Consider the following 19,901-nt stretch of genomic DNA (forward strand, 5'->3'; position numbering starts at 1 on the left):
TCAGCTTGTCCTTTTCTCAAAAGATATCCTGCAAACCCATGGATGAAGGGCAAGAGGCAGATTCCATATTCCTATATTTCCATGAAACATTTGACACAATGCCACACTGCTGACTGTTAACAAAGCATACAAAAAAGGTTCCCATGTATGTGAGTGGGTCAAAGACCTCTTAAGTAATAGAACCTAGTACATTATGAATTAATTCCAAAAAGCTGCTTCTTTTTTTGAGATGTTTATTTAATCAGGACAGGCCTGTTTCAGCACTATTGCCATCATCAGGCGATCTTAAAGTAATGGTTTTATGCTATACTATTTTCTAGGGCAGACAGTAGCCTACCTCTCATATATGAGATTGACAACCATTCATTTATGGAATTCTTAACTTACCTATAACATTGCTGGTTAGTCGCGTAAGCATTTTTCTTACATCTTTTCTTTCATAGGCTATATTTGTTGGAAGTTATAGCCTGAATTTTATTTGTTGTGTGTGGCAATTTTTTGTTTGACTTTTAACCAACAATGTTATAAGTTTACATCAGAGCAGTTACTTATCGACTTCCCTTGGTTACCGTGTTGTTTATTTTTATCTGTGAATGTTTCTCGTTGAGTATTTGTTGTCAATATTTGTGTGCATGTGTGTAGATTTTGACCTCTTCCAGAATATTGAGTAAGCAACCTGTAGGTGTTATATGCAAAATTTGGATTGCTTTTTCTACATGTCTGTGGTATGTTGTTCTATCTGTAGGTGTTGAAAGAAGGTTTATGGGTGGCATTCTGTGTTTCTAGTGTGTTCACTGTATCTGCATCTCAAAAAAAGAAGCAGCTTTTTGGAATTAATTCATAATGTTTTTATACAACTAATATCGAGCTGCGGGCCCATTGGAGAAAAAAAAAAAAAAAATTGTTGTCCTTCATGGTGAGCGTTCATCAGAGTCAAGGGTAGCATCAGGAGTAGCCTAGGGAAGTGTGATAGGACCACTTTTACTCTCTGCATACATAAGTAATCTGAAGGACAAGGTGAGCAGCAGTCTACAGCTGTTTGCTGATAATGCTGTGGCGCACAGGAAGGTATCATTGTTGAGTGACTGTGGGAGGATACAGTTTGACTCAGAAAAAATTTGTGGTTGGTGTGATGAATGGGGCTTGCTCTAAATGAAGGAAAAGACAAGGTAATGCAATGGGTGGGAAAAACAATCCCATAATCTTCATATACAGCATTATTAGCGGCCTTCCACCATGCACTGCATGGTGGCTTGTGAAATACATATTTATATATGTAAGTAAAATATTTAGTAGTTTTGTAGAATATTTTCTTTTGTGATTAATAACGACTCATTTTAAAATACTCATATACTGTCGTCAAACAGTGGAAACACCAGAATGGGATGTTGACAATATAAGATAAAGATAGATCGCTGCTTATCCTAAAGATGACATTCTCAGACTATTGTCCAGATTAATTATTTTCTCTAATCCAAACCTCTACAGTGACAGTTTTCTGCTCTGTTACTTCTGGCCCCCTGTCTTTGTATGTTGATACCCACTGGTGAGTACAACTCCTTATATGCATGATATCAGGCACAATAGACAGATATATCATAAATATGGAATCCAACACATGTAAAGTACAAAGTTTTTGCAAAGAAGAATGAAGTTCAGCTGCTGTTGTTAAATGTCTGGTAGTGCCTGTGAAAAGTACTGGTAGAAAGAGTGCTGCAGACCGATACCACACATCAGTGGATTTGGCAGAAGATTTATATCAAGACTACAAATTCATTACAGTAGGAATTCTCCAGTCAAATAGAATGCATGTTCCAGAAATAATGAAGAAAACATCAAATCAAGAGCTATATTCTTCAATATTCTTGTTCACAGACCCAACAACAGATAGGCCACCAGTTACTTTGATGTCCTGCATAGTGAAAACCAAGAAGAAACTTAGTGATTTTATCATCTATGCACCAAGATGAAGGCATTGAAGGAGGAGATAAGAATTAAATCAACATAAATACATGTTATAATTCCACTAAATGTGGAATTGATAACATTGATCAAATGATTCATAGGTGCACTTACAAGAGGGGAACAAAAAGATGGATTCAATCAAGATTTTACTTTCTCATTTATATCTGTGCCATCGGTTCAACCACCATGTTCATCTAGCAACATCCAAGATGAAATGAGAAGAAACACAACAAACAGAAAATTTTTCTTCTCCAGGCTGGGCTGGAACTAGTGAAACTGCAGGTAGCAGGAAGAAGTGTTAGTGTGAGAAGGTTACCTAACCTGACTGTTCAGTCAATGGAAAGTATTGCACAAAAGAAAATGAAAAGTACTGCAACACATGCAGGTCAGCCTCCTGCAGGAAAGTTCAGTGTCATGTTTGTGTAAAACAAACTAAATAAAGAAGCAGAAGTATTACTATCTATGTAAACCAAAACAGTATTGTGAACAGTGACATAATCAGGTTTGTAATACACATTCAGAATGAATTGTGAAGTGTATCTCCTCCCCTGAAACTGAGGACTCAGAGTAGTTTGCATAATATATCAACATATTTTATTTTGTGTTATAATATGCCAATTTTATATTGGCTCCACTTAATGTTTATAACTATTAACAAGATTTATAAGTTACTCTGTTAGTTAAAATACATAAATCTTTCTGAAAGTCATAATTTCTTATCAGTTTATTATTTTAATATCAGTTGGTCTCGGCATAAATGTTACAAAAAAAGTTAGGTGTCCTAGTGTTAAAGTGGCCTCAGTAAGGTTTTAAGTGATACCAAGTAGACTATAGGATCATGGCATATGGATCAATGGGACATACTTATTTCAAAAGCATCAGCACTATCCCCCGTGAGAGCTTTAGGTTAGTCACAGGTGAAACAACTGGCAGGACTGAAAGCAAATAAGTCATCAGGTCTTCATGGAATCCTAGTTCGGTTGTACAAAGTGTACTCTACAGCATTGAACCCTTACTTAGCTTGCAATCATCATGAATCTCTCACCTTGCGCAAAGACACCATCAACTGGAAAAATGCTCAGGTGACTCCTGTATTTAAGAATGGTAACAGTAAGGATTCACAAAATTACAGACCAATATCTTTATCATTGGTTTGCTGCAGAATTCTTTAACATATCCTTAGTTTGAATATAATAAATTTCCTTCAGACAGAAAAACTTCTGTCCACAAATCAGCACAGTTTTAGAAAGCATTTCTCATGCCAAACTTAGCTTGGCCTTTCTCAAATGAGATCCTGCGAACCATGGATGAAGGGCAACAGGCAGATTCCATATTCCTAGGTATTTGTGAAGCATTTGACACACTGCTGACTGTTAACGAAGATACAAACTTACGAAATGGGTTCCCATGTATGTGAGTGGCTCAAAGATTTCTTAACTATAGAAACCAGTATGTTGTCCTCGGCAGTGAGTGTTCATGTGTGACAAGGGTATCATGAAGAATGTCCCAGGGAAGTTTGATAGGACCGTTGTTATTTTTTTGTGTACACAAATGATCTGGTGGACAGGGTAAGTAGCAGTCTGTAGCTGTTTGCTGATGATGCTGTGATGTATGAAAAGGTGTCATTGTTGAGTGACTGTAGCAGGATACAAGATGACTTAGACAAAATTTCTTGTTGATGTGAAGAATGGCATCTATCTCTAAATGTAGAAAAGTTAATGCAGATGAGTAGGAAAACAAACTCTTAATGTTTGAGTAAGCATTAAGAGCGTGCTGCTTGACACAGTCACATCAATTAAATATTGTCACATAGAAAAAGGCGTAATTAGATGAATGATGAACACTAACTTCACTTAACAAAAGTTTATTCAGCACTTGCACATACAAGAGCGTGGAGTGAACTGCCTCCGGCCAGAACACGTGCAGTATATATATACAGTTACAGAACATTCCAGTACAGTGATTCTTGACATTTGTGGATACTTCTAGAATGTACTCGAACTGAATATAGAAATTAAAATTTTACAGTTCAGGTGAGTTTTGAACTTTTTTTTTTTAGCTATATTTCCGCAACGGCCTTCTTTTTTTATTTATTTTATTTTATTACTTTTTTATTGTTAACATAAATGAGTATAGAGTCTCACCATCAGCAGCAACCCAAATTTTTTTATGTTTTTTTGGGGGGGAGGGGGAGGGGGCAGGGAGAACAGGATAAAGAAAACAAATAGGCTGCAGATAGAGAGCTATGCGTGAAAAGCATAAACATGTGTAAGGAAAAAAAAACTTAAAAGAGGAGGAGAAAAGAGAAGTGAAATAAAATAGGAATACTTTCCGCGCCATGCTCCACTTTGGTGCGCCATCAGATCAAAATGCATTCTGTCATTATCATTGACCATTACAGGGGAATGTGGGATCGTCCAGTCTTGGCTGGCACGGTTCGTTGAGATTCCAGCTTTGAGGCGGGTTGGTGAAAATATTCTGTAAATATTTGGCAAAAGTGGCCTGATAGTGTCGATGTCAGCGAAGGGTGTGGTGATGCACTTGGAGACGTGTCCAAAAGTCCGCCGGATCAACGATGTCGTCCCGGAAGAGGTAGTTGACAGCATGCCACTGATCCACGTGATGGCGTGCCACTTAGCCGATGGAAAGTAGGTCGTGTCGGGATATATCATCATGGTGGGAGAAACGTGATGTGGTGGTACTCAGAGGTAGAAAGCCACAACCTTCTGTACGAGGGTCCAGGCAGCTGTTGCTGGCGCACACTCAAAACGATGTAAATCTGTATCTTCGACATTGCACTTGAGGCACAGGGGTGAGTCCACCAGTGCGATGCGATCCGGTTTCTGTCTTGTAGTATACTTGCCGTTGACGAGAAGGTACCACATAGAGGTGGTGTCAGTGGTGTGATATGGTTGGTGGATCATTTTCCAAACTGTAGGCTATGAAACCTGGGGGTGACATGTTTTGATGGGGTTGCGGGGTGGAGACTTTCAGAGGAGGCAATAGATGTCGCAGGTGATCGTCTTCCTGGTCCTGGGAAGCTTGGTGCATATGTAACTGTACTCCAAAAAGAAATGGCTGATATGTGACATTGGAGGTGGGATGTGTGACAGAGATGTCAGTGGGCATCTCGAAACAGGTGTGAGCTCGGTGGTCAACATTCCAGTAAAACTAGCATTTTGGCTTTTCCATAACTGGAGCATAGTACTGCTGTAAAGTGCCGTAGTCCTGGCTCCCACATTAACCAGATCGAGGCCACCGTCCCGCTTCGGTAAGGTGAGAGCTTCATACTGGACTTTGAAGATGTGTTCAGAACAAATAAAATAGCCAAAAGCCGCCTGTAATCTGGCCGCCATTGTCACAGTGATGGGCATAATCTGCACTATATGGGGTATCTGGGCTGCCAGATGGGTATTGACGAAGGTGACTCTCTGGCACATATTCAGCGGGCGTAGTATGTGATTTTGGATGTTGGCCCAGATGCGTTGCAGTAGCGCCCAAAAATTGATCGCCGAGGTGCGGCGAATGTCTCGCGTGTGCACTAATCATAGACAACGAAGTGGGTCCACCAGTTGAAATGGGACTACACTGTCTGCGGGAAGACCGTGGCCGATCTTCATGGCACATGATTTTGCCACGTTCATAGTGCTCCCTGCCCCTGCACTGTAGTGGGTAATCCACTGCATCACAGCTTGTACGTCGGCCGCTGAACGTACGACGAGAGCCAAGTCGTCCGTGTAAGCTCGGCAGCAGAAAATATGATCCCGGAGTGGAATACCTGTGAAACGTCGCCGTAATCCACAAATGAGCGGTTCCATCACAATGTCATAAAGCACCGTCGACAAAGGGCAACCCTGCCGTACTGAGCGTTCATTCCGTATAGGTTCTTTAAGTCTGCCGTTGACGAGAAGTCTGGACGCTGCTCCACAAAGGAGCCGCATAATCACTTGCGTGAACATCGGTGGAATTGCCATGCGGTCCATCACTGCATTGAGGAATGCATGATTGACGTGGTCAAACGCTTGTCTGAAGTCGATGGAGATTAAAGCGCCTGGCAGTCGCGAGTGTGTTGCCACAGCGATCACATCTCGATATTCACTGAGGGGTGTCTGTATATTACGATCGCCGCCTAAGGATGTTTGTTCGTGGGAAACAATGTCTCGTAAGACATGTTTGAGTCGCACTGCTAGAAGGCGTGTGAAAATCTTGAAGTCGGAACTGAGTAACGTGATTGGCCGATAACTGTTGAGTCGTTTTCCTCCTGCAGGTTTCGGGACTGGTACAAGTAAGCCTTCCATGAACATTGGTAGCGGGTTCGCCACGCCAGACAAAAGTTCCCAGTACATGTCCCTCCATCGTGGCAACATCAAATCTTGGAAGGTTCTGTAAAATTCGAGAGGTAAACCATCCGGGCCGGGAGATTGATTCAGAGACGCTTTGCCCACAGCACCTTGGACGTCATTGGTGGTCACTTCAGAAGTCAGGAGGGTTGCAGCTGCTGCGTTTAGAGTACCAAGTGTCTCCTGGGCAACCTCAGCAATGGTCTCTGCACCGGCAGGTACTTCGTGATAGAAAAGTCTATAGTGCGTTGTGAATGCATCCGCAATGGTAGCTTGCGAAGTCAGCCGTCATCCATCAGGTAGGTCTAAAGTTGTCATTAATGCCTGTCGGCGTCGACGAACATTTTGAACAATATGATGCATAGAAGGTTCTTCACTGTTAATCCTGTCTTGGCTGCATGCTTGTACAATGGCTCCCTCTAGACGGCATCTGGTCAAGGTTAAAATCTTTGCCTTGATGCGTTGAGCTTTTTGTAGACGATCCGGGGATGGAGGATGATCCATGAGTTCACGTAGAGCACTATAGTAGAAATCAGTTGTGTGGTGATTCCACCTGGCTTTGGCTCTGCCATAGTGTGTCAATGTGCGTCGGATGGCCAGTTTGGCACACAGCAACCACCACTGCTGTGTGGTCTCGTAACGCATAATGCGTTGAACACAGGTGTGCCCCCTCCATGAAACAGTCTAGTATTGTAACCACTACACCACAGTGACTGTGCTGCTCAGCTTCTTCTCCGACAATATCTAGATGTAACATTGTAAAGCAATATGAAATGGATTGGGCATGTAAGGCTTGTAGCAGGGAAGGCGAAATGTCGACTTCAGTTCACAAGGAGAATTTTAGGAAAGTGTGATTCATCTGTAGAGGAGACCACACACAGGACACTAATGCAATCCATTGTTGAGTACTGTTCATTTTTTTGAGACCTGCACCAGGTCAAATTACAGGAAGATATCAAAGCACTTCAGGGGCAGGCTGCTAGGTTTGTTACCAGTAGGTTCGAACAAGGTGCAAGCATTATGAGATGCTTTGGGAACTCAAATGAGAATCAATAGAGGGATTTCAGACTCACTAAAATACCAGACCAATGCTCATTTTGTTGTGGAATTGTCGTAAATTGCCTGCATTTTCGTGTGGGGTCTACAAAACATATTATCTCATAGCATTTGGTCCCCTAACATATCACTGGAGCCAACTACCACCCTGAGTACTGAGAAGCCCCAGAATTAATGTCAGTTTACTGATTTATGAGAAAATTGTTTTACTCTACATTTCAAACAACATGCAAGTATTACAAGATGCCTTGGGAACGAAAATGGAAATCCCTAGAGAAGCAGCATTTGAGGCTGATTGCAGAATGATTCTACTGCTGCTAACACACATTTCACGTAAGAACCATGGAGAAAAGATTAGAGATATTAGTTCTTGTACGGAGGCTTGTAGACAATAATTTTTCCCTCACTCTGTTTGTGAGTGGCCATGCATCATCTGGTGACTTGCGAAGTATGTTTGTAAATGTAGATATGGATGGATACTGGAACATTTCATGTGCAGTCCCAGTATGAAGGTTGGGGAACTGCCTCTTATCTTCCAGTGGCAGCTGCTCACGTTATGTCAAGCATTCAGGATCTCTACCATTTCAGACTCACTAGCATACCAAACCAATGCTTGTTCTGTTACAAAATTCTCATAAATTGCCTGCATTTTCATGTGGGATATCACTGGAGCCAACTCCCACCCTCATTACTGAGAAGCCCTAGAACTAATTTCAGTTTACTGATTTATGTTAAAATTGGTACAAGTGCATATGTTTTAGTCTACATTTTATTAAATTTAAATGAATGGCACGAGTTACAGCAATTTGACTCCTCTGTTGCTTTCTGTCAGGTTATCAACACCATTTACCAAATGAGTTTACTTTGTTTGCTGAAGAGTCATGTAGTCTTAATGACTGTGAAAGAGATGAGCTGTACTTTTGTTTTGAGATGGCACAATTTTCTGGACTATTGGCTTTTTGATAAATTGTCTGTGTGATATCAATGCCAAAAATACATCAAATCCAAAATATCAATATTTTCAGTACACTGAAAAGAATGATTCTTATTTGAAACAAGTTGTAAGGTCTGTTACAAGAAACTATTATTATTTGCATTTGTTCTACAAGTTCTCTTTCACTGTTGATTTAGGCATGTGTTCTGTCAAGAAATTTGTTTAATTTTTATACAAAACATTTGAATATTTTCATTGTTTTTGAATTAAAGCACATTTATAGAGGCAGTTAATAAACACTAATTCCATATTCATACAGATGTCAGAGAGAAAATAGTTCTTTTAAATTGAAATAATATTTGGGAATCAGCAACAATAAAATATTATATAGTACTGTCAAACACGGTGATTTTGGACGGTTTTGTCATTATTTTGATTGTAGCTTTCATATATACTGTTAGATTAAATTGATTGTTATGGAAGAGGTAGCGTATATGTGTAACAAATAAAATATCCCAGAACCAGAAAGTGTATGTGTAGGTATATTTATCTGAGGCAGTTAAATAAAGTGTCCGAAGTCACCTCATGGATTGGGATGATTTCGGACACATGTGTTTTTTAAATCTCTGTCCAAAGTTACAGTATCTAGAGGGCAAATTCGGACAGCTACTGCCTTTTTTAAAATTCTACATGCTTTTTATTTGGTTTTGGTGACATTTTGCACATTTTAAGGCAGCCCTTTGTTATGAATAAGTGATATGGAATGATATAATGAATTTTATATATTACAGATAAGTTTATATTTTGCAAGAATTTAAATAAACAGTCTCTTTGTTCACTTCTGCATGAGCTCATTTAATATTTTCACTTAAGCAAATGGAAAGATCTTCTGACTGTCGTTTGAGGAATAAATGCACCCATTCTTCTCCTGGCAAATTATTATGAAATTTCTTCTGTTTTCAGCTAGATTTATCAAGGTAGCCTTTAACTAAATATCTAATATCCAATTTAGTGAAGGGAAATCCCCAATGTGCAGCCCTCAAGATACCTTGCTTCAACATTTCTTCTTATTCATTATTTAGCACTGGCTGTCCTCCCATTTTTTTCGGATGTGCTTCCTGCAATTTATTTTGTAGGATTGATTTAGGTATACCATGCAAATCACATGCTTTTCTTTATGATAATTTACCACTCTGAATATCACAAACAGCTTTATCTAAAAGTCCAGGGTCATAATTTCACCATACTGTAGCACCTCTCCTGCTCTTATACGTTCTTGGCATTGTCCAAAATCACCCCACATAGTACATAGTTTTACAAAAACCGGTATTATTTTATAGCCTTGCATGAGAAACTCGACAAACTTGCACAGAAATTGTCCCAATGCTGTTAGCTACTGAGCTCGTCTACAGTTATGGTTACAATAACTTCTCGATCAGCACAACAACAGAAAGTTTCCACTTTACGATAATGCATGGATCTTTAACGCTGAGACTGTTTGTCAGTTATTCACCTAGGTAAACAATTGACGCAAAATAAAAGTTGCGGAAAGCGATAAATGCAATCTTGCACTTAAAAAACTGGCGCACGGATGTTAAAATATGTAACTCTTTGTTTCTATGCAGTAACAAAGAGCAAATAAGCCACACTGTCCGAATTTGCTCTGTTGTCCAAAATCACCCCATTTGATGGTATGTAGAATCTTAACTCATTGTGGCCTCAAATGACTGATCTTCAAAAGTATGGTAACTTTAAACAAAAAAATACAAGACTACATCTACATCTACATTTATACTCCGCAAGCCACCCAACAGTGTGTGGCGGAGGGCACTTTACGTGCCACTGTTATTGCCTCCCTTTTCTGTACCAGTCGCGTATGGTTCGCGGGAAGAACGACTGTCTGAAAGCCTCCGTGTGCGCTCGAATCTCTCTGATTTTACATTCGTGATCTTCTCGGGAGGTATAAGTAGGGGGAAGCAATATGTTCAATACCTCATCCAGAAACACACCCTCTCAAAACCTGGTGAGAAAGCTACACCGTGATGCAGAGTGCCTCTCTTGCAGAGTCTGCTACTTGAGTTTGCTAAACATCTCCATAACGCTATCACGGTTACGAAATAACTCTGTGACGAAATGCGCCGCTCTTCTTTGGATCTTCTCAATCGCCTCCGTCAACCTGATCTGGTAAGGATCCCACACTGATGAGCAATACTCAAGTATAGGTCGAACGAGTGTTTTGTAAGCCACCTCCTTTGTTGATGGACTACATTTTCTAAGGACTCTCCCAATGAATCTCAACCTGATACCCACCTTACCAACAATTAATTTTATATGATCATTCCACTTCAAATCGTTCCGCACGCATACTCCCAGATATTTTACAGAAGTAACTGCTACCAGTGTTTGTTCCGCTATCATACAATCGTACAATAAAGGATCCTTCTTTCTATGTATCCGCAATACATTACATTTGTCTATGTTATGGGTCAGTTGCCACTCCCTGCACCAAGTGCCTATCCGCTGCAGATCTTCCTGCATTTCGCTACGATTTTCTAATGCTGCAACTTCTCTGTATACTACAGCATCATCCGCGGAAAGCCGCATGGAACTTCCGACAGTATCTACTAGGTCATTTATATATATTGTGAAAAGCAATGGTCCCATAACACTCCCCTGTGGCATGCCAGAGGTTACTTTAACGTCTGTAGACGTCTCTCCATTGACAACAACAGGCTGTGTTCTGTTTGCTAAAAACTCTTCAATCCAGCCACACAGCTGGTCTGATATTCCATAGGCTCTTACTTTGTTTATCAGGCGACAGTGCAGAACTGTATCGAATGCCTTCCGGAAGTCAAGGAAAATAGCATCTACATGGGAGCCTGTATCTAATATTTTCTGGGTCTCATGAACAAATAAAGCGAGTTGGGTCTCACATGATCGCTGTTTCCAGAATCCATGTTGATTCCTACAGAGTAGATTCTGGGTTTCCAAAAATGACATGATACTCGAGCAAAAAACTCTAACTGTTAAAATTTAAGTATGTGCCTTAAGTTATTCTACACCCACTTTTGAAGCTGAGAAAACTATTCCCCCACATAGAACATCTGAGAACACCTGTTTCGCTCTCTTTTAAGAGCATCCATTTCATGCATCTGTTTTGATTAAATAACACTGACTGCTGAGTTTTGTTTCCTTACAATATTTTTGAGGCAATCCATAAAAAAGCATCTTTGATAAGAGACTGTCATAAAATCTATTTCTTTTTTCAATAATGTCCACCTACATAGCTCAGTGGTCAGCATGTCTGTCCACTATGCGGAGGACCTGGGTTTAATTCCAGGTACTGCCAGTGTGGGAAGAGTAGTCTGGGGTGCACTCAACCTCTTGATGGCAATTAAGGAGCTATCTGAATGAGAAGTAGTGGCTCCAAGGTCAAGAAAGCTGACAATGACCGAGAGAGCAGTTTGCCGACCACATGCCCCTCCAAGTGGCATCCAATGACTCCATTGGAGGATGGTGACATGGTTGTTGGGCAGTCCAGCTCAGCCCATCAGGGCCATAATGTGGAGCCTTGCTTCTTCAAACAGTGGAAAATCCAGGAGGGTATGATGACAGTATTATATAAAGGATAGACTACTACTCTTCATATAGAGGAAATTTGAGTTGCAAACAGGCACACCAAAAAGGCTGCTAAATATGTGAGCTTTCAGTCCAAAGGGCCTTCTTCTAAAGTAGATAACCCACTCACGTATACTCATTCATACAATCACAACTCACACACACATGACCACTGTCTCTAGTCACTGAGACTTTGCTTATTCAATGATATTGTTGCCAGCTTTTGAAGATAACCTCTCAACTGGGACAGTGGTGGTTAGATGGGTTTCTCATCTTTCCTTACCTCAGTAGGATTTACCCTGTTATTGGCTGCTACTGGTGTTCTCAATTAAACGATTATTTATATTGTGTCAAGGTTAAAAACGAACTCCCCTTTTGTCAATTGTGTTGATTGCAAGTGGCTTGTGATGTGATCTTACATCTGAAAGTTCTCCTCCATTTTAGGGTTTCAAAATTTTAACACAAATGCAACACTTTGCATCTTTTCTACCGTTTTTGTTTTTGTAAAGTGTCTCCACATACTATGTTTAGTATTCATGCCTCACTACATTAGCATTGTAACTTAACCCCATATTCAATAAAGAATCAACAAAAGATGCAGTATGGTACTTCATCAAGTGCAAACCAACACCCACACCATGCATCACAGGTGTGACTGAGCAACTGAACAGAGCAGATAGAGACATGTCAGTCCTGAAAAATAGGGGTGTTAAGACAGACAGGATATTCATTAGCTTTGAAATTGCAGACACATCAGGAGTTAAGTGAGCCATTCAGTATTTATATTGAATGAGAGACATGAATATATATGATATATGTAAAATATACAGACCCCCAAAAGTTGAAATGAATTTATTGAAATTAATTAAGTATTTAACATATAGATGAGCTGAAGCATCATAGTGATTATACTTACATTCGGTACCCAATAGAAGAATATCAATAATATGAAAGCCAAATATACTGGTACATAAATTGATATTGTTGATAAATCAACAGTTGATATACTGTTGCCATTCTGTTCTTCATCTGCTTTGACCCCCTTCAATTTATACAATACGTGTACCCAGTAGACAAAATAATCGATAATCCATTCCCTGCCTAGGAAGGTTAAGAAAGGTGACTACATTCTGCTGGGTACCGTGGGACATGGTGGTCAAGGAAAATGAGTTAGAAGAATTGGCTGCCTAGCAAGTGTGTACTGAAATTGAATGGTTCAAGGTGGTGATATTCCTCTATATGATGTCACTTTACTATTGAGGTAAAGAGCCATGCATCAATGAAAATAAAAGTTGTTGGGAGTGATGGATAATGATCCATAGTTGGTTAAATCAGCTCCTCAGCCAAGACAATTCTTCTTTCGCCTCCTCAAACAAAATTAAATCATTCTCACTAGATTTTGAATGGAGAATAATCAGGTGATACATGCCTTCCTGATCCAATAAGAGGACCTTCCAATATGTGGTGTTTGTGGTAGTCAGACTCAATCGTCAGCTTATCTACCCTAATTTCTAGCAAATTATATTTTTCAAAATGTCTGGAATACATTCTATATTATTAGGTTATTGATTTTAATTTTGCTGTCAGTGTGGATGTTTCTTAATGACTTTTCCGTAAATAATCAGTTAGCCACATTTCTCCAGGTTGTTATTTTAACCTTTCTTCTGTTACTGGAATGAGAACGGCTACCATTTGTACAGCCAAAGTGATAGTGGGATTGTGCAGATGACCTGAGTAAAAAATGGTTTAAGAGATTTTATCCATGCTTTTGATATGAATTAAAGAAAAATTAATCACTACAATAACTCAGGATCATATCTTCTACTTTCAGGCAGCAACTTATGACAAGGATTGAATGTGAAGTTCTGAAAATAGTGCAGGATATTTCTGAAGGAAAGTCACCTGTAATACAGCTTCCTAATCCAGACTGGGCAAGTGTTGATTATGATGACGGGTAAGCAAAGACTGAGTACCAATTGTAGTTTGTCATTGTATATCTTATTTTTATTATTACAAGCAAAAAATATTATGGATAATTTCTTCTGAACCAAATCAATTTGTATGCAATGAACAATGAAAGACAGTGAGTAGTACCTGTCCTAAAACTTATTGGTGGTAATGTTTAGTTGGAAAGGAAAGGAATTAAGAATCAAAATTTGAGTTCAGCAAGAAGAAACATATATCTTTCTGATTTTTGTTTTGTATCCGACAAGAACTTTATACCACATACTAGTTACATGACAATATGCAAATCATTAATGTCAAAAATCGTGTTGTACCACAATCACCTGCCACGAAAATGTTGTTATTACTACCAGTTTTTACTGTTATAATGATCATTAGGCTCAAGAAGATGTTCAAATATAGTTGGCCTATCTGTGTGGATACATACATCACATTCTGCATGATCTCAAAAATACAAACTGGATGATATAAATCAATACACAGAATGTAAACTTTGTTCAGAAGATACTGACACTTTGGTTCTTCTGAAGAGAGTTTAAATTTATTTATTGAGTTCTGTTGCCCAGTTCGTATTCCTAAAGGTCATGTAGAGTAGGATGCTACTTCATGTGTGTATCCACACAGATACTGTTATTGAGAAACTTGTTGTGCCAGATGACAATTAATTAAAATCAAACTGATAGCAATAGGAACAATTTTCATAGCAGCTGATGTAGGAAACATATGGTTTTTGACAAATATGTGCAAGCTGCAAATATTACTAGTAATAACCAAAATAAACATGCTTTCTTACTTTGAAACTCCAATATGGTTTGAAGGTTCTCTGAATATGATGGTATGGGGTAAAGGAAGGCATGTACAATGTTTCTAAACAACATGGCATCTGTGGCATTCATGTATCCATTGCAGTCAGATGTGCTTGTAATATTTCTCTCCAGTGGTATCAAATGCAGTTGTGTGCCTGCTGCCACCATTTTGTCCCTCGTCACATGTTACTTGTAACTAGCCTATTATTTTCTCTACAATTGCATATGTGATAAAATATGTTTACAAATTTTATCACCTAAGTTGAAAAGGAAGATTGGTACAATTTAATAATAATAGAATACTTACCTAGTTTTAGCCCACCCGGTTAGCCGTGCGGTCTAACACATGGCTCTCCAGGCTGGAAAATGCAAATGCAGGCTGGTTACCCTTATTCTGCCTCAGCTACACTATGTCAGTGATTGCTGTGTAAACAAGTTCTCCACGTATACGTACACCACCACTACTCTACCACCCAAACATAGGGGTTACACTCGTCTGGTGTGAGATTTTCCCAGGAAGGGGAGTGGAGGGAGGGGGGGGGGGGTGTCCACTGGGGGCTGAACCGCACAATAACCCTGAAAGAGTGGTTTGGTGTGGGGAGGTAGAGGGGTGAAGTGGACTGCGCTAGCCGTCGTGGGATTGTGGACCACTGCGGCTGCGGTGGGGAGGGAGCCTCTCCGTCGTTTCTAGGCCCCCCAGTTAACATACAATACAATACAATACCTAGTTTTATCTGCTGTGCTCTCGGAAGTTATCATAGTAGCTTATTTACCATAGTACAAGGAGCAGCGTGGAAAAGATACAAAATCAAGAAAAGTATGTTCTCATTTTTGTCTTGTAAATCAAAATGTAGGTACCAAAAATATTTTATTTACTCCATTTAGCCTATTTTCAGACAGAGTTTCATCTATAAGTCTTTACAGAATCTTGCTAATGACAAATTTCACATTTTAAATTAAGAAAATTTTTGCTATGAGCTCTACATTACATATTGTAACACAACACATTGTTCATTATTTATGTGATGTATGTTCAGTTCTGCACCTGTGTCAACGATGCAGTATCAGAGAATATGTCATAACATCCTAAACTAATAAAGCATATGGGGAACTGTAAGATTATAGAACTATAAGTACATTGATGAGGGTTTTAGTAGAAAGAGTACAAATACGGATCTAGAAGTTATATCATTACCATGGACTACCCAAATGACAAGGGCTGTATGAGATAAACAATTCTATACATTCCTTACATGTATAGTTTTCATAATAGCACCAAGTAGTGTAGTGATACTCCATCTGAACAGGAAACCCAACGGTACCAACTGGCCATCGTGTCTTCCCAGTCAATAGGCTGTTGTCAGTTTTCATGGCCTGAGCCTCTATTTCTCAATCAAGTAGCTGCTCAATTGGCCTCACAAGGGTGGATTGCACCTCGCCTGCCCACAGTGCTTGGCAGACTCAGATGGTGATCCATCCATCCAAGTGCTACTCAAGCCTGACAACACCTAACTTAGGTGATCTGACAGTAACTGGTATTGCCACTGCAGCAGGGCCACTGGCAGTGTAGTGCTAGCTTATTATTAATACAGAATACAGATTAAGCTTGTCTTATGTTAAGGTCTTCCTTGACTCATTCCAGGGGAAGGTTTTGCTTCTTGATGTGATCTACGGAACACAATGAATGCATGAATAAAGACATTGATATCAGATAAAACTGATCTGCCCACATCCAGATCTGGCAAAATGACTTCATTCCAAAACTTTTTTCTTATGCATAATTGCATCATCTACACATACGGATGCCATCCAACCTGCTTACTTTTTATATTTTCATGGATTTTAATAACTCACAAATGTAATATTACATACCTAAGAAACTCTTGTGTTAACAGTACCAGTAAGTACTAAAAAAAACTGGAATTACATTGCCATAGCAGAGCTTGTGTAATACATATTTCTGCCACTAGGCATGTATAGCGCAACTCATTGCTGCCTGTATTCTTGACTGGCTTGTTCTGTTTATCTGCAGTGATGGTTTTTGCTAGCACTGTTGTGTTCTTGTTTCATTTTTTATGACGGCAAGTTTGAGTGAACAGTGTGTAGCAGTGAAATTTTGTTTTCTGCTCAGTAAAGATGTTTCTGAAACTGTTTTAATGTTAAAAACAGTTTTCCGAGAGGACGCTATGGGAAAAACTCTAGTGTAGAAGTGGTTTGCTCAATTTAAAATGGTCGAGGCTGCTGTATGAGAGCACAAGAGCATGTGAACACCCTAACTATTGACACCTTGCAGATTTTTTGGTTATTTTCACTGTTAAACGTAACTGTTTGAATGCTGTTAAACGTATCTGAAGTACACGGCACTAAATCTACCATGCTATGTATTGCTACTCCTCTAGACTATGTCAAACTTGGCATCACAGTCATGAGCACATCTTCAGTTGTGTTCATTTTAAGGAGCTTTTGCAAATGAACAACTGATGTGGCATTATTGCCTTATGGGTCAAATACATAAAGATTTGATAAGCAACATGCACCGTTGACGGCGTCCCCTACCATGCAATTACAAGTTTATGTCAGTGTCACCAGGTGGTAGCATACTGCAGCATACTTGTTTCCCCATTTGCATTGCATAAATCTTGCTGGACAGTAGCACACTCCTCAGATATGCAAATTCACTCACTGTATAGCAAAATTATATTGGACGTCAGTATATGTTACAGAAAAACCTAGTTTGTGGGTTTGTGAATAAGTTACAGCATATTAAGTTTTGGATTTTGTCATACAGTAATCTATTTGAGGTGAAATGATCATAATGGCCATGAGGCCATACATATTTATATACGTGTGTGGTGTCTGTTCTTTCAGACAGATGTTATTAATTTCTATTTTCCATGAAACACAGAAATTAAACAGTTGCCTAGTACATCGCAGTACCTGTTAGCCTGGATGGAGATAAATAATTGTTTGAAACAGGTTCGTGAATTAATTTACGTTAATGGATGACAAATATTCATCAAGCAGCTCAAAGTTGTTTTGCCTCCAGCAAGAAACGAGTTCCATCTTGTCCAATCCAAAGTTGGTGGCCAGCTAGAAGATAAAACGGATTTCATTGTCTGGTGGAAAGGCCTCATAAATGTATCAGGCAGTGGTCCTTCAGCTATTCAAGGTCTTGATGCTAGTGACTGGCTGTTGATCACTGCAGAAAAACAGCTGGAAAAATGAAGATAGCTTCTTATCTGTGCAGTCACTTTTAATTCATTGGCCTTCCCTCTTCTGTAACTTCTGGGAAACCAGTTTTCCTCCACTTTGTATCACTGGCCAAATGTAATATGTAATTTGGCCAGTGAAGGGAGCTGTTATAGTTTCTTCAAACATCTTATTCCATATATATAGGTAATTCTTTTCCAATGCATATTCTGTTATCTTCACCTGGGCTCTAAAAATCATCCTAAATAGTTTTCATTGGTTACAGATCTCATAAACCTTCCTGTACAGAAAAGATGGACTGGTTCCCATCTGGGCTTTTACAGCAGTCCATGCCATCTGATAACAAGAGAACAAGGAATGCACCAGACCATCCTTGACTCCAGAAAGTCATGGGGATGGTCAGGTATTGAATAAGGAACACTGGTGTCATGATTATATCTGTGTCTTGTTGAAGTTAGGTATTCTGATGCCTGCTGGTGCTAAAAGCAGTTGTGAGTATAAAAGGAATGTAAAAAAGTGTTTTTGACTGTCCTTGATCCCATAAAGTACTGAGAATCCGTGGGTACTGAGACAGGAACCTCACTGGACACTGATTTTATGGCTGCCTTCGTGGAGGATTTATGGAGAAAGTTTTGCATACTTTGCTAAAAGCAGGCTTCACACAATGACGCAGGCACCATACAGTAGCATTAGTAATATTTTTAATATTTCATTTCAGAGAACTGGGAATTGAACTTCTCTGTTGCTCCCATGACTATACTCTCGCTTTATTCCATATTGTTTACAAATATTTTTCTTGCAAAGCTCATTATGTTAGGCTCTATAATAATCGTTTCTTAAGACATTACAGTGAGGTATGACAGATGAATTTTGGTTTTACTGTAAGTTGTGATGCTGTTCCCACATTCTGATGTCTCATGTTATGCTCGCTGAGTTGTCTGTCTTTCTTCAGATTGTGTTACATGTCTTACTAGAATGCAGCTTTCATTAAGTGTGATAAAAAAACTGTATAATACATTTTATTCCTCATTAACACTGTGTTAACTATGCGTATCGAGGCACTGACTGTTCCTCAGTTGTCGAATAAATTTTGGCGTTGATAGGTTGTATTGACCACGATTATCACCATCTTTGGACTCTGAATATTCTGCCAAGCCTCCACGTTAGTTTCTAGTTCTGTTCTGTATCACAAGCTGTGTACACATATATGATGTATTGTGAAATATATCTCTATGTGGAATTTAATGGGGGTAGCTACTGCATTCAACTGATAATCATATCCTGTTCCCACATTGGCGACCCCGAAGATTCTACGTCTTCTGTGACTTCCGTGCTGGGCTATGCACACGACGCCATGGCTACCTCACCCAACGACCGGTTCTACATTAATCCACAGTGATTTGCAATCTCCAGCCACGTTAACTTCAAACTTTGTCACTCTACAACGGTGGAGTGCTATGCTGCTAACACAAACAATGAACTCTGGTTTCATGTGCAGCACCACCATTATTGCAAAATGCACCCGGTCACTATCAACAGTGACCTGTTCCGGTTTTGCCTCATTGTCAAACCAATCAAGAACATTTTAGTGCACACAATTCTCCATGCTCACTTAAGAAGAACTTAAACTTTGGTCATACAAGTTACCGACCCCCCCCCCCCTGCATTCGCAGGGGACCCCGGTTTTGGTCACTCAGCCGCTTGCCTCTCCCACATTCAACCTGTGTTGCAATGTGCCCCCACACCGTGTGGACGATGTGTTGATCGTCACCTTTGATAACCGTGTGCTTGTCCTCCTAACAGACACCGCAGCCTCGCCATCCAACGGGCAGTTAAATTTCAGTGTGGTACATAGCCTGTCCGTCCCCCGTGAGTGCTACCCGTCAGAAATCCACGCGTTCACCTCATTGGACGGCTCGATCTGCATATGGGGCGGACACGCCTACACCACGCTGCAGGCTGTTCCACACGCCTGCTCTTGGGCCGGTCGACGCATTGTCCACTCCC

General features: G+C 39.8%; 1 protein-coding gene across 1 annotated transcript in view; it reads left to right on the plus strand.

Annotated features, from left to right (window-relative positions):
* LOC126484682 (meiotic recombination protein SPO11) overlaps nucleotides 1-19,901 on the plus strand; it is a 255,803-nt gene that overhangs the window by 52,530 nt on the left and 183,372 nt on the right. The window contains exon 3 of the mRNA XM_050108276.1: nucleotides 13,745-13,867. Coding sequence (XP_049964233.1) covers nucleotides 13,745-13,867 — 123 coding nt within the window. The remainder of the gene's footprint in view (nucleotides 1-13,744; nucleotides 13,868-19,901) is intronic.

This window comes from Schistocerca serialis, chromosome 6 (assembly GCF_023864345.2).
Source record: "Schistocerca serialis cubense isolate TAMUIC-IGC-003099 chromosome 6, iqSchSeri2.2, whole genome shotgun sequence".
Taxonomy (NCBI): domain Eukaryota; kingdom Metazoa; phylum Arthropoda; class Insecta; order Orthoptera; family Acrididae; genus Schistocerca; species Schistocerca serialis.